The 15,101-nt window shown below is 39.3% G+C and overlaps 1 protein-coding gene across 9 annotated transcripts in view; it reads right to left on the bottom strand.

The window, feature by feature from the left end:
• Positions 1 to 15,101, bottom strand: part of DAB1 (DAB adaptor protein 1) — a 1,250,774-nt gene that overhangs the window by 130,526 nt on the left and 1,105,147 nt on the right. For all 9 annotated transcript variants that reach the window (XM_063600986.1, XM_008977956.4, XM_008977957.4 and 6 more), the window contains one exon: positions 13,581 to 13,679. In XM_063600986.1, the coding sequence (XP_063457056.1) occupies positions 13,581 to 13,679 (99 nt within the window). The remainder of the gene's footprint in view (positions 1 to 13,580; positions 13,680 to 15,101) is intronic.

Genomic DNA, 15,101 nt, shown 5'->3' with positions numbered 1-15,101 from the left:
TGCCTCATGTTCTTTGCTTTGTGTGGAACAATGGCGTTAGTAATATCTATAGTTCATAGTGTGATTGTGAGGACAGAATGAGTCAGTGTGCATAATTTACTCAGCACAGTCACCATAGCACAGAAGATTTGACAACCCCAAGCTCATCTCTCACCATCTCAGCAGCTCTGCTAGGCTAATTTTTTCCCTCTCATCCCTCAGTTCATCCTTACCCATGTTCCGTATACATGCTCCAGGACCTGGGGTACACAGGCATCAAAATTTGGAGGCGCAGACCCCATAGGTCCCTGAAGGGACTCCCGCCCTTGGGGAGGGCTCCCTCCTCTGGCAGGGCACAGGATAAATGAAAGAGGTGAGACTCATATACTGCAGAGATAATCAGGCAGAGTTTCTGTCCTTCAGGAACTTACACTGTAATATTAGTGTAGTGCTCCATACATAGTACCTACTTTCCTTTCCTGTCAATCTGCATAAGATATTATACTTCTTCTATAGCAGGTTATACTTTATATCTTATACATAGTAGGTATCATATAATCTCTCTGAAAAAAATACATATGGCAATAAAAAAGGTGAGTATATCTACATGTACATGAAAGTAGCAGAAAAGGATGAGGGAAAGGAAGAAGGCAAGTTAGATGGATGGGTAAATAGAAAGAAAAATGAGGGGAAAATGGGTTACCTATGCATTAAGATCATCAATAAGACCAAAGGTTGAGATTTAACACATTATACACAAGCTTTAATACATTTTATGCAACCTTCTACTCATCGACAAATTGAAAGAACCCTGAGAAGGACAGACGTGGCTGGAATAAAGTGGGTTGTATCACTGAAGCCCACCAGAAGAGGTGGTGGAGATGCCATTTTCTGTCTCAGGGAGATGGTAGTTTAGAGTTCAGATGCCACCCACAGCAATCAAAGGCTTATAGGCATAGCTAGACAAAGAGATGAACCAGAGGCTTCTTGACTCTTACAATGAAAAATTCAGTGCAATTCCACAAATATCTACTAGGAGCTGATCACATGCCAGGAGGTAGGAGATACAAGGATGACCAAATCATGGACCCTGCCCTCAAGTCACATATAGTCTAGCATTTTTGTTTCTCTTTGTTTAAAATTCTCCCCATCTTTCATATCGCAAATAGAAGAGCATGCAGAGACTTTACCAGCTTGGCATGGTTATTCTTATTTTAAAGAAAAACAGTGAAAATTCCAAGAAAAAAGTAGTGACTGATTATAGGATCTAAAAATGTGAAGGTGTTAAATTCATCTCACTGTTAATTCTAGAATCAAAAATTAAGTATGTATAGTTAGTAACTTTAGTACAGAAAGGAAACCAATCAGTCATTGAAGCGTTCTGTTGTAGGTAACATCTGGAACAGAATGGATACACCCATACCCGTTTCTTTGTTTTGGCAGGCACACAGGGGCAGTATGAAACAATGTAGTGGACAGGGCACCCCCTCACTGGCTGAGACATCTTGGTAAGCCCCTGCACCTCTCTGAACCTTGGCGTTATATTCCACAAAAAAGAGATAATACCTCTATTTCCCAAAATTGTTGTGGCTAGCTAATTAATGCCCTCATAGTCCAAAGGAGAACACTGAGCTGCTAAGAGGTTCAGTGATTCATCAAGTATGAAATGACACGTATGTCAAGCTCTTACAGCAAGATCTGGCAAAATAGTAAGCGTGATCATTATCATTACTATTGTTTTCATTGGCGTTTTCCTCATTGCAGTTCAATATGCATACTTCTAACAAGAAACTCTTCAAATTCAGGCCTGCTAATGGCAAATCTAACCCTTTGTCCGCAACACTGGTCACCCAGCCCCCAGGCTCAATCCTGGTTACCCAGTCCCTGGGCTCCTCTCCATCACCCTGTCCCCAGGTTCCAGCCTGCATTTCCTCAGCACAACTCTCCGCACTAAAAGACGAATTTCACTATCTCTTCTCACTTTGACCCAGTCCCTTGCTTTCTATGACACCACGTTCCTTTACTGTAACCAGAACTATGATTGCTTCTCCACCTCTGGCCATCACTGCAAAGCACTTGAGAGGTTCACAAAGAATCATCATAGCAGTGCTGTGCCTAATTACAGTATCATCATTTTGATACAAATAGCTCCTGCAAGGAGTGTCTTCATAAAAATAGAAGCACCTATTAAATAACCACGGCACAGTCATGGAAAATGAGTTTTAAATTAAAATTTAAAATAAATGAGGGAGATAGAAAAACAATAAGCCGTAGACTCCATATAAAGCAATCAGCCATCTAAATAAAAGCAGAGACACCCAAGTGGACAGCTCGGATTTATCAAGTGTAACAGCCTCTGGAATTTGGATGAGAATTTTCAGAAGCGTCTTTCTCCATTACTCAGTTGACCCTCAAAGGTACAGGAAGCTCCCAGAGCACGTTAATATTTGTGATTTACAAAGCACACATGTCACAGGCCCTTTCATGAGGACAAAGGAAGTACAGTGGGAAAATGCCCTGACCTTGCCTCGCTTTTTTCCTTTTCTATAACACTGATTATTTTCTAACAGAGTATATTATTTATGTATGTCTATTTTTTCTTTTCTGTCTCTCCACCTTAGAATGTAAACTCCACAAAGTGGGGACCTTCATTTTGTTCACCAATGTATCCAAATCCCTGAGAACACTCCCTGGCACCCAGTAGGTGCTCGATAAGTAGCTTTTGAATAAATAGATAAAAATTTAAGAGTAGTTGTGTTCAAGTGACCTAACCTTCCTGAGTCTTAGTCACCTAATCTGTAAAATGGGGATAATAACATGTAATTAATAGTTGTATTGTAATAATTCAATGACAAAAATTTATATGACGTACTTAGCACCATGCCTGGCAATTAGTACTCAACAAATGGTAGCAATAAATAATACAACTCCTGTCCGGGCGTGGTAGTTCACACCTGTAATCCCAGCACTTTGGGAGGCCAAGGCGGCTGGATCACCTGAGGTCAGGAGTTTGAGACCAGACTAGCCAATATGGTGAAATCCCATCTCTACTGAAAATACAAAAATTAGCCGGCATGGTGGGATGCGCCCGTAATCCCAGCTACACAGGAGGCTGAGGCATGAGAATCGCTTGAACCCAGAAGGTAGAGGTTGCAGCAAACAGAGATCGTGCCATGGCACTCCAGCCTGGGAGACAAGAGTGAGAGTCTCAAAAAATAAATAAAAATAAATAAATAAATAAATAATACAATTCTTTAGCGATGAATATTTATCTTGAAAGTTCATATAAAACACTCTACACTCATCACTCATCCCAAAAATCAGCCACAAAAGAGCAGTGAACAAAGGATAAAAAACCATAGCTTTTCACCTAGTCTTCATCTCCCAATGCCAAAGGGCTCATGGACCCATCATGGGATCACAATGAGAAAATTGGAAGAATCCTTAATAATCAAGCAGAACAGAGTCAGCAGATGGCTTTATTTTTACAAATAAAGTTTTATTAGAACGTAGCCACAGTCATTTGTTTACATATGATGTGCGGTGACTTTGATGCCACAGTGACAAAATTAAATAGTTGCACTACTTAAACTCTGTATAACACTCGGAGCCTAAAATATTTACCATCTGGCCCTTTAAGAAAAAGTATGCCATATGACCCTTGGTTTTCAGATGGGAAAACAGCCCGTACAGCAAGCAGATGAGCCATCCCCAAGGTCATCCAGCAATTTGAGGCTCTGGATCTTTGAGACTAGTGCCTCCCACATCCCTTCAGAGGCCCAAATAGTCACTGTAAATCTTCAGTCACAGGGCCTGTATGCATGCTGACAACTCTAAGTGCCGTCTGACTTCTCCCCTGGTGAGCAGAAAAATGATCACTTGCTTGCAAGAGGCCCTCACTATGCCCATGAAGGGGAGAGATGCCACCGCCTGGAACTGGAAAGAACATGGGCCTTAGCACCATATCATCTGGGGATCAGTTTCCAGCTCCACGATGTACTGGATATTTGTTCTTGTGTAAGTTGCTTAACCCCTTGGGTCTCAGTTTCTCATCTGTCTAACGGGAGGAGTGGCTTCTTAGTTGAGCGCTTAGAGGATTGAGTTAAACGAGGCCAAGCATGTAAAAGCAACTAGCTTAGAAAATACTACCACCATACCTTTTTAAAGACCAAGACTGATAAGAGGAATCATCAAGAAAATTTCTGAGTTGACCAAATCTGCTTGGAAACATTCATGGTCTCACTTTCCAGGGCATTGTAACATCCCTTTTCCCCTGTCATGAATTATAGACTTGGTCCTGTAAACTATCTCATGGAGGCAGGTTCCTGACAGTGCCAATTTCTAAAAATATGTTGATTTGGGCTACGAATTGATTTTTTTATTGTGATAAATTAAAATCCAATATCATCCAACAAGACACTAACCACACTGAGACCCAATTTTTCCCCTTAAATGTTCTATCTATTTGACATTAAAATAGATCTGGGGCAGCCATGGGCCAGTGGAAGCCCTGAACATTGAATATAATACACAAAGACTATGGGGTGGTCTAGAGAGAAGAGATTGTAGAGAAAAGAAACGCAAAATTAAAAAATAGGAAAAAGAAGAGGATACTCCCTGCTTCCTGTTTTGTGAGCATCAGAAAATGACTCAAATCTGTCCAGATCAATGTTCAAGTCTAGGCTTTTGCAAATACTTTATAGGGAGATCTCATGGCTCGCTTCTCTTTGGGTTTCAGATCTCCTCATTCGCAAATGTGTGGGTTAGTTCATGCCTAAGGGACCTTCCATCCCTGATATCCTATGACTAGATAATTCTGAATCGTGGATATTTTACTGTCTATATGGCAAAACTAGCATCTTTGGTATATAGCATCTTGGGCTCCAATATCAGGGCCAGACAATTAGCATTTCATTGTAAGCTGACGTAGTCATTGTTTCCCTGTTCCTCCCTTCTCTGTTTCATTCTATCCATCCCTGAATGCCTTCCTTTTACCTTCAATGACCGATTAGCATCTCTGTCACATGCCAGGGTTTCCTATGCCAGGCCTGGCTGATACAACAATAAATGATCCAGGGTACCCTGTGTGGAGCTTGTAGTCTGATGGGAGTGTGAGTCAACTCATTATGACACAGATGATCATGTGCTAGGATACAGCAAGCAGAAGATGAAGTAGGGACATCATAAAAGGCTTTCTTAATTCTGCTTAGAGGACATAGAAAGACTGTACAGGAGATGGGACAATATAACCAATAATGTAATATTATTTAACACCTCGAGCTTTTTATTTTACTCCGCACTATTCTAAGTCTTAGAGGATTAAATTAATCTTTCACCAACCCTAAGACATAGGTACATTTATTATCTCCATCTTATGGATGAGTAAACAGAGACACATACACATTAAGAAAAATTACTTTAAACTACCATATGACCCAGAAATCCCACTACTGCGTACATATCCAAAGAAATGAAATCAGTGTATTGAAGAGCTATCTGCACTCCCATGTTCACTGTAGCGTTATTCATGATAGCCAAGAAATGGAATCAACTTAAGTGTGGTACCAGCAAATGAATATATAAATAAAATGTGGTATATATATGCAATGAAATACTATCAAGCCATAAAAAAGAAAATCCTGTCATTTGGAGAACGTGGATGAGCCTGGGGGATATTATGTTAAGTGAAATAAGCCAGGAACAGAAAGACAAATATCACATGATCTCACTTATATGCTGAATTCATAAAAGCAGAGAGTTGAATGGTGGTTATCAGAGGGAGGGTTGGGTGGGGAGATTGGAGAGATGTTAGTAAATGGGTATAAAATTTTGGTTAAATAGAATAATTTCATCTTTCTCTTAGTCTAGTTGCATTTCTGGAAAATTCGATATTATGTATATGGGTAAAATACTTTGTTTATGTGCTAAATAGGGTTAGCTTTTTAAATTCACATAATTACTAACAGGTTTTTCGTCTACATGAATTTCTAGAAAGACATTAGAAAGTCATATAGCATAGGAAAATATCTTTTGCCATATGCGTCTGCCCTGAATATTGCAGATTATTTAGCAGCCTTGGCTTTTAACAATTAAATTTCTGCATTACCAACCCCTCTGCAAAAAGTTGTGACTAGCAAACTGCCTACACACATTTCCTAACCACTCCTTAGAGACACAGAACCAGTCAAGTTGAGAATCTCTGAAACAAGAGAAAGAAAATAAGCTTAGGTATCATAGAGTTCTAATTTGAATTCAATTTCTTTTGGGTGACCAGAGTGCAGCCTGGGGGTCAAATGACCAGGGTGGAACTTCATGAAGTCATTTAACCTACCTGTACCTTAGTTGATCCATCTATAAAAGGGGGATAATAAAAAATTCCAGGAACTGTTGGATGTAAATGAGACAGATCCATGAAAGCCTGCTCTAAACCACACTGTCATGTTTACAGGCCAGCCCTTATCCCCAGTCTTTTGAGAGTCCTGTGCACTGTCTCACTGACCAGGATGACAGCAACATCCCAGATACTTCTGGGTCCCAGAGACCACCAGGTCCCAGTGTGACGTTCTGCAGCCTCCTCAGCTTTTTCCTAACTCCTTCCCTGGGACATTTCCCTTTCTCAACCTCAGTTGCTCTCTCCAAACCTTGCTCAAAACATCCAGTTTGAACTGAAAGGAGAACAGACTTGTTTTTGATGAGGCACAAATAAGGTGACATCTGGTTTTCACTGAGGAATAAATTATTAAATCAGCCCTGAAATTTAAGTGCAGTTATTGTATTTAAAACACAATTATCTATCTATTTTGAGGGACAATATTGAATCCTGGGCCACTCTCACCTCCTACCTGTTATGCCTTAGTCATTTTGTGTACATTTGCTGATTCTTAACCGTGAAGTCATTTTAGTTTTTATGTAGTAAGTATTAGCGGGCACCAGCTATGTGTGAGTCATTGTGCTAGCTAGATAGACAATAGTGATGAACAAAAAGATGGGGCCTTATTTATCTCTATCTTTATACAGGTACCCAATATTTCCTGAGTGAATGCATATATATATCTTTCTCTTTCATATATCTGTGCCTTTAGAAATGCTGTTTTCTCTTCCCTTACTTAATTATCTGGTCCTCTGCAACTCACTCCTCCACTGCCAAGTCAGTGAAATTTTTCAGGAACATTCTTGGCAAAGTTAAACCCCAGTCTCTGAACATGGACAACTCTGTTCACACTTGTATCTGTATCACACAATGACTCACACATAGCTGGTGCCCAGTAATACTTACTACATAAAAAATGAAATGACTTCGTGATTAAGAATTGGCAAATGTGCACAAAATAACTAAGGCATAGCAGGTAGGAGGTGAGAGTAGCCCAGTATCTTGGCAGCTGTGAATTCACTTTGTTAGTCTGGGTTCACTAATGAACTATGAGCATCTCAGGGGCAAGGACAGTGACCAATTCATCTTCAAATCCTCAGGAAACACAGGGCTGCACATGGCATAGAGTAGGGATCTAATATGTTACAAGTTGAGTATCCCAAATCAAAAAATCTGAAACCTAAAATTCTCCCAAGTCCAAAACTTTTTGAGCCCTGACATGATGCTCAAAGGAAATGCTCATTGGAGCATTTCACATTTTGGATTTTTGGATTTAGGATGCTCAGCTGGTAAGTAAATATAATACGAATATTCCAACATCTGAAAAACTCTAAAATTTGAAACACTTCTGGTCCCAAGCATTTCAGATAAGGGATACTCAACCTGTATTGTCTAATCATATATGGGTTATACTGTCAACATTCTATCTATCCAAGACAAACTACGGACGAAGCAGCCCCAGTTGTAACTCCACCCCTTTTGTCTTCACTCAGGAAAGCTCATCAGAATGAAAGTGAATAACAGTGACAATAAGACAGAGATAATAGGGAATCTGCTCTAATATAGATAAAAGCATCAAATGATTTTATAAAATCATTTATAAAATTTGGTATGCTATTATTAGTAACACCTCACTAGTATCAGAGATTCTGGACCAAGCTACCAAGCTCTGCCATTTGTTAGCTGTGTGACTTAAATTATATGGACCCTGGCTTTCCCATCTGCCAAATGGTGATAATAATGGCATTTACTTCATAGAATTGCCGTAGCATACTTAGATTGGTGTGTCTAATAGCTCTAAGTAAGTGTTGGCTCATTCAAATGAATAAGCAAAATTCACGTTTCTGTGGCAACAAGGATGTTGCGACATCTTGAAAAGTTGATGCAGACCACTGCCCTTCATCCTAAGAAACAGACTTACCTTTAGGGTCCTGCAGTATATATCATTTTTTATAATATAAAGTTGTAATAATTCTATGGATTAAAATGGTGAATGGAGAGAGAATAGAGTCAGTGAGGTTCACTAGAAAGCCTTGGAGTTGAAAAGTCTGTTCTGAGTCAACAGTCAGGTCAGGGACACTCACAGAACCTCACTGTCCTTATCTGCAAAATGAAGATGACATAACTCCTTCCTCGTCATCCATCTGTCTGGTCTACAGACCTAGTAACATCATGATATATTAGCAATATCTAGGTATCTAAATGTATGAACAGCTTTCACTATTGATTTATTCCCTGCAACAAGCTAATAATAAAACAAAATTCACTCACATAAGGATTGGGATCAGGAGTTCTTTGAAATTCAAGACAGGGTGTAAATTGCTGCAAAGGGTCTCTTTAATTGGGATCAAAACATTTTTGACAGCTTTTGGATTTTAGCTATTGTCACGTTCTGCAAATGTTTCTTTTCTTGGTTTTTTAAAAAAGTGCAGTCAAGCTTGAGCAAAAATACCACAGATGAGATAAACAACTAAGACTGTCATTCCAAATGATAAAGGCCCAGTTTTCCACTTCTTTGATATGGAAAAAAAAACTTCATTTAGAACCCATGCTGAACATTGAGTCAGTCCCCTGCTGGGCAATGACTAAGGTTTAGTAAACTGTTCCTGCTCATAATTTCCAATAGAGGTTTTTCAAATAAAAAGCATCAATAGATATGACTTTAAGAGAAAACATAATCTTAAAATTAGTCTCTGGACTCAACTTAGATGTGACTTTGTCCAGCACTTTATCTTCTACTTGACTTTCTTCAACAATATCTCATCAGATGGTTGTTGCTTGAATACCCCCAGCGACGGTGAACTCCCTCACACAGAAGGCAGTCCGTTTAACTGCTGACTGATAGAAAAGCCTTCTTACTGATAAACAGAAACCACCTCCTAAAACTTCTATCAATTAGTCTTGGTTCCATTCCTTGAGGTCACACAGAGCAAGTCAGCTCCTCTTCCTACTTGACAACTCATATAAAGACTGTTAAGGCTGGGCGTGGTGGCTCACGCCTGTAATCCCAGCACTTTTGGAGGCCAAGGTGGGGTGGATCACCTGAGGTCAGGAGTTCGAGACCAGCCTGGCCAACATGGTGAAACCCTGTCTCTATTAAAATACAAAAAAATTTAGCTGGGCGTGCTAGTGCACTCCTGTAATCCCAGCTTCTTGGGAGGCTGAGGCAGGAGAATTACTTGAACCTGGGAGGCGGAGGTTGCAGTGAACCAAGATCGCGCCACTGCACTCCAGCCTGAGTAACAGAGTGAGACTCCATCTCAAAAAAACAAAACAAAACAAAACAAAGAAAGACTATTAATATGGGGTACTCTGACCCTTATCATCTTTACTTCAGATTTAAACATATTCAGTCCTTTTAACCATTTTTTAGCACCTTTGTTGAGGCATATTAACAAGCTAAGATTGCCAGATGCTACAGAAGTCTAATGTTAAGCTAACAAAACTGGGGTAGACTGAGACAGAAAACATTCAACTCTACTTCCTTCCTAATTCTCCACTAGGGATCTAACATTTCCTCTACGAAGCTAAATGGCTTTGGGTGGAAATGATTTTACTATTGTTCTCTTTGTGTCCAGCTAAAGAATCAAAAATAGTGCTACAAGGTTTGGTGATATCTTTCTTTGGGGACAGTTTAGCCACATTTGAGTAAGGATGCAGATAAAAGTAAAGAACAAAAACTACCTAATTAGTTAAAATCAAGGTAATTAGGACTTTAATGATCTGTGCACAGCCTATTTGATGGTGGGGTCCATGATAAAATAGCAAAGCCCAAAACATGACCCTCAGACAAGATAAAACACCAGATACCCTTCACCTCTGTCCTTGTCCCTTTGATTACACACACCAGGTGTCATGGTAATGGAAGAGACTAGAGATGATATCATATATTGGGGCATACAAATCATTGTGAAAGTATCTCTCAGTTGGGCTTGATCCACATTACTAAACTCCCATAAGGAATGCTAGAAGACTAATAATAATTTCCTCCAAGTTTGCATAAGCCCAGAGTTCTCCACATCTTGTGTTCCCAAAGATCATACGAGCCACATCTCTGTCAAGAAGTTCAGCGTAGTTTCCAGGTCCCCAGTTGCCAGGATCCACCTCATCAGAATATGTTTCCATTTGTCTATATCCAATTTAAAATGTGGACTTCAGAACCGAGCACAGGTCTCCAAACTACAGTCTTTACAGGAGAGAGAACCCACCTCCTCGGAGTTTTGAAGCCATATTTTTATGAAGGCAGATAAAGCTTACATTAGGCTTGTAATCCTGTTGAATTCAAGCCCTTTTACTACCAATGCTTGTGCCTTCATCCTAAACTCCCTTCTACCAAGGCATCCCCAGATAGGCCCACCTTCCTCTATAATATAGAGGTAAATTGCATTGATTTTTGATTCAGGCTGACTTGAGGTGAAATCCCAGTTCTGCTTCCTACATGCTGGGTTGTATTGTAAATATTTTTAAATTGTCTGTATATGATGATGTTTTGACACCTTCAGCAATCTTTCTGGCTGGGGAGAAACTGATTCTCAATTCTCAGACATAGCAAAAGACCCAGCCTGGAGCATGTCTTTGATATGCAAACTAACCAATCCGGAGCCATCCCTCCTCTGCCTGGCTCATACACCCCAGAAAGCAATATTCCTCTGCCTTCACTATCTTGGGGCAGAAGGGGATCACCCCTGCAGCTTAGAGCCAGAAGAAATGATTCAAACTAGCCAATCACTCACTCTGACCTGCCTTGCCTTTCCAGCGGGAATCCCAGTAAAGGAGTGGCCTTAGGTCTCCGCCTTCTGCTTCTTGTCTTTTGCCTCCTGACTACCCTGGTGTCTTTCCCATATGGTCCTGTGTAGTGTGCTGTGCTCCAGTCTCTAGGACTCGTGAGTAAAACAAACTGTTTTTTTTTTGTTGTTGTTGTTGTTGTTTTCCCGGAGGCTCTCCAACGTCACCTCTTATGGCTGCACCTGACTGACCAAAGAAAATGTTGTACATATACACCACAGAATACTATGCAGTCATAAAAAAGAATGAGATCACATCTTTTGTGGGAATGTAGATGGAGTTGGAGGCCATTATCCCTAGCAAACTAATATAGGAACAGAAAGCCAACTATCACATGTTCTCACTTATAAATGGGAGCAAAATGATGAGAACTCATGGACACATAGGCGGGAACAATAGACACTGGAGTCTACTTGAGAGTGGAGGGTTGAAGGAGGGAGAGGAAGAGAAAAAATAACTATTGGGTACTAGGCTTAGTACCTAGTTGACAGAATAATTTGTACAACAAACCCTGTGACACAAGTTTACCTATATAACAAACCTGCACATGTACCCCTGAACCTAAGTTTAAAAAGAAAAAGAATACAAAACGTGGGAGATGTTAGAAAAGATTTATCTTGAGAGATAATAGGCATCATTGTTAAACAAAAGGACTCAGGAGCCAGACCGCCTAGGTTCTAATCCTGCCTCTGTCACCCCTTACTGCCAGCAAGTTATGTAAACTTTTCTGTCCTTGCTGTCTTCAACAATAAAATGAGAATAATAGTACCATCTACATCCTAGGGTTGTTGTGAGGATTAAATGACCTGGTACTTATAAAGGGTTTACCACAATGCCTGGCACATAATATGTACTTGATAAAGTAGCTATTGTTAGTATCACCTCATAGGAATGTTGCAAGAATGAAACTGAATAATGTATGTAAACTGACTAACACGCAGCTAGTACATGGGAGGTACTCAATAATGCGAGTTACACCTAGCTATTTTTTATTTTGGTAAAATATATGACATACAATTTACCATTTTAACTATTTTTCAGTGTGCAGCTCAGTGGCATTAAATACATTCACATTTTTGTGCAACCAAAACCACTATTCATCTCTAAAAGATTCCATCTTCCCAAATTGAAACCTCATGCCTACTAAATAATAACACTTCATTTTTCCTTTTCCCTAGCCTCTGGCAATCACCATTCTACTTTCTGTCTTTATGACTGTGACTATGATAAGTAATTCATATAAATGGTATCATACAATATTTGTCTTTTTGTGCCTGGCTTAATTCACTCAGCATAATGTCTTCAAGGCTCATACACATTGTAGCACAGGTCAGAATTTTCTTCCATTTGAGAGCTCCATAGAATTTCACTGTATGTATATACAACATTTTGTTTATCTATTCATCCATCTACAGGCATGGGTTGCTTCTACCTTTTGGCTACTGAAAGTAATGCCGTTATGATCAGAGGTGTACAAATATCCATTCTATTACTAGTTATTTAGGAGTAATTTTTCTATACCTTTTTTTCTTCAAGAAAATCCATTTTTACATTTAAACTACCATCTTACTACCCTTATGTTATCTTCATACTAGTCAGAACAAGGAAGAGAAAATAATAATGCAAAATGACCAAGGTAATGTAACTCCGCTGGTTAAGTATTGTTTATAAAGTGCTTGATAAATTACCATTGTGAAGTACATGATAGGTGATATATGTGGAGGTGTTTTATAAGCTGTAAAACACTGAATAAATATAAGGAAAAAGACATCTATTTGACTCTTGTTCTCTTGGAAAACGGATCATAGAAGGTTTTTCTATTTTCCTCTTACCCCAAATGAACAGGACTGACAGTGTCAGGAGAGCTCTGGGGATGAATCTGGGAGTTAATTGCAGCTGTAAGGTTGATGAAAACACAAACCACTTCTTTGGTGGGTTTAACAAACGTATCAGCCCTTAAATTTCCTGGTCGTGCAGTGATAGATTTCTTTTTTAAGACTGAGAACTCCATTTATTCTTTTTGATTACAGCAATTGCAAGGTGCTCCAGGTTATACTCAAGAGAGTCTGGATGCTTTGACCGAGTCAAAAGATGTACATGTATCTCCCTCTAGGATGCATGTCATTAAAGTTGCCAACACACAAAGAAATTTAACTTAAACTGTCACATTACCCATTGATCTTCAAAGCTCATCAATCTCCCATCAGATTACCAGGATAGTGTGACACTTTTATCACCATTACACTATAAGAAACACAGTGCAGCCATACTGTGGCCAAGTCAGCAAAGAGACCCGCTTTGATGGATGATCAGAGTTGATCAAGTTTGTCAGTTGCTTTATGTGTTTTTATGCTTGTTGTATATTCCTGCCCAGAGAGTAGAGGCTTTTAAAGGTACATCTGTCAATGGATAAAATTTCACAATGCCATGTGATTGCTTTACTTACCCCTGTCTTCTCATCAAAGATTTTGATTCCTCCAAAGGAGATGGTTAAAAAGATTTTCTGTTTGTGTTCTCCTTTGGAACGAGCGCCAGCAACAACGCCCTGTTGAAAGGAAGAACATGGTTTTTACTTAAGTGTTTTCATTTGAAAATTCTCTCTGGTCCCAAAGGCATGTCAGATACCATCAACCAATGCCACCAATCATGCACACTGCTTTCCCTTCGCACTTCCATATTTCTCTACTCAATGCGCTCACATCTCCTTGGTGTTTTAGGGTAATGCTTGTCCTAGTGTTTCTAACACATTGTATAGAGAAATATTTGAATGTTCACTCACTTAACTAATCAAAATTTATAGAATGGTGTCTAGATGTTCAGCTCAGAATTGGGGGTCCCAAGATAGACACAATATGGTTTTCATATTAATGTCTTTTCTGGGTTTTATATTAGATATGGTTTCAATCTTTTAAATGAAGGTGAGCTGCTAAGTATATTCCTACATATAATTTTATTTTTTATAATTCTGGAAAAAGTTTTCATATGAATCAATTTTAGATAATAGAAAATAAAAACAAATGCTAGACTGTCCATTTTGCTGGAAAAAAATGTGATCGATATAATTAAATGCCTATTGATTATAATTTTTATCCAAAGACATTTTGTGTTTACCACTACCCTTGTTCCTCTCATTCTCACATTCCATTTATCAAAAAAACTGTTTCCTCACTGTCTCAAATGTTTTATAAGCCAAAGATATGTCTACGAGTTAGTGAGAAGGTAAGCTTCACAAAAGGTTGGGGTGTTACTTTGTCCACCGCTTTATCTCTAGTGCTTAGGACAGTCCGTGGAGGGCAGATCTGCTTAGCAAATAATTGCTAGATGAATATGTGCTATCCAGAGTCCTCCAAAGTTGATATGATTCAAGTTAAGAGTAAAGACACTTGCTTTTGAAATTAGATTCTGTGTTGGCCAGTTGCAGGAAAGCATGGGCTCCGTACTAGGGTACAACTCGGGAGATAAAGACCTTTCAAGGGATCTACACCCTGAGGTGCTGTTGCTGACCATGCATTAGGGACCTTGAGACTTCCAGCCTGGCAGAGGCTCATTACTGCCAGCCTCTAAAGATGGCAAGATTAAGCCCAACTCTCAGCAGTTATGGTTCTGGGCTTTTAGAAGAAGAAAAGTCTAAAATAATGATTTCATATTTCCAGGAGACAAAAAGTACTATGTGCTATTCTCAGCATCAGTTTTGGGGAATGGTTGGTGTTAGAGAGCAGTAGGTATGACCAGAGGTATGAGGAAGGCACATTCTGTTGAGGATGTTTGATTATCCTCACCTTGGGTATTGGGAATATTCTGTGGAATCAGAATATCTAAGTTATACTCCTGGTTCTGTATAATCTTGGACAAATTACTTAACCTCTTAGTTTCACTTCCTCCAGTGTAAAATCCATCATTTTTTTGCATGGTTAAGAGACTTAAATAAACATTTATTTAAAGTACCTAGCACAATGCCTGGTATACT

Source organism: Pan paniscus, chromosome 1, assembly GCF_029289425.2.
Source record: "Pan paniscus chromosome 1, NHGRI_mPanPan1-v2.0_pri, whole genome shotgun sequence".
Lineage (NCBI taxonomy): Eukaryota > Metazoa > Chordata > Mammalia > Primates > Hominidae > Pan > Pan paniscus.
The sequence above is the reverse complement of the archived record's forward strand: the minus strand, read 5'-3'. Positions and strand labels throughout refer to the sequence as shown.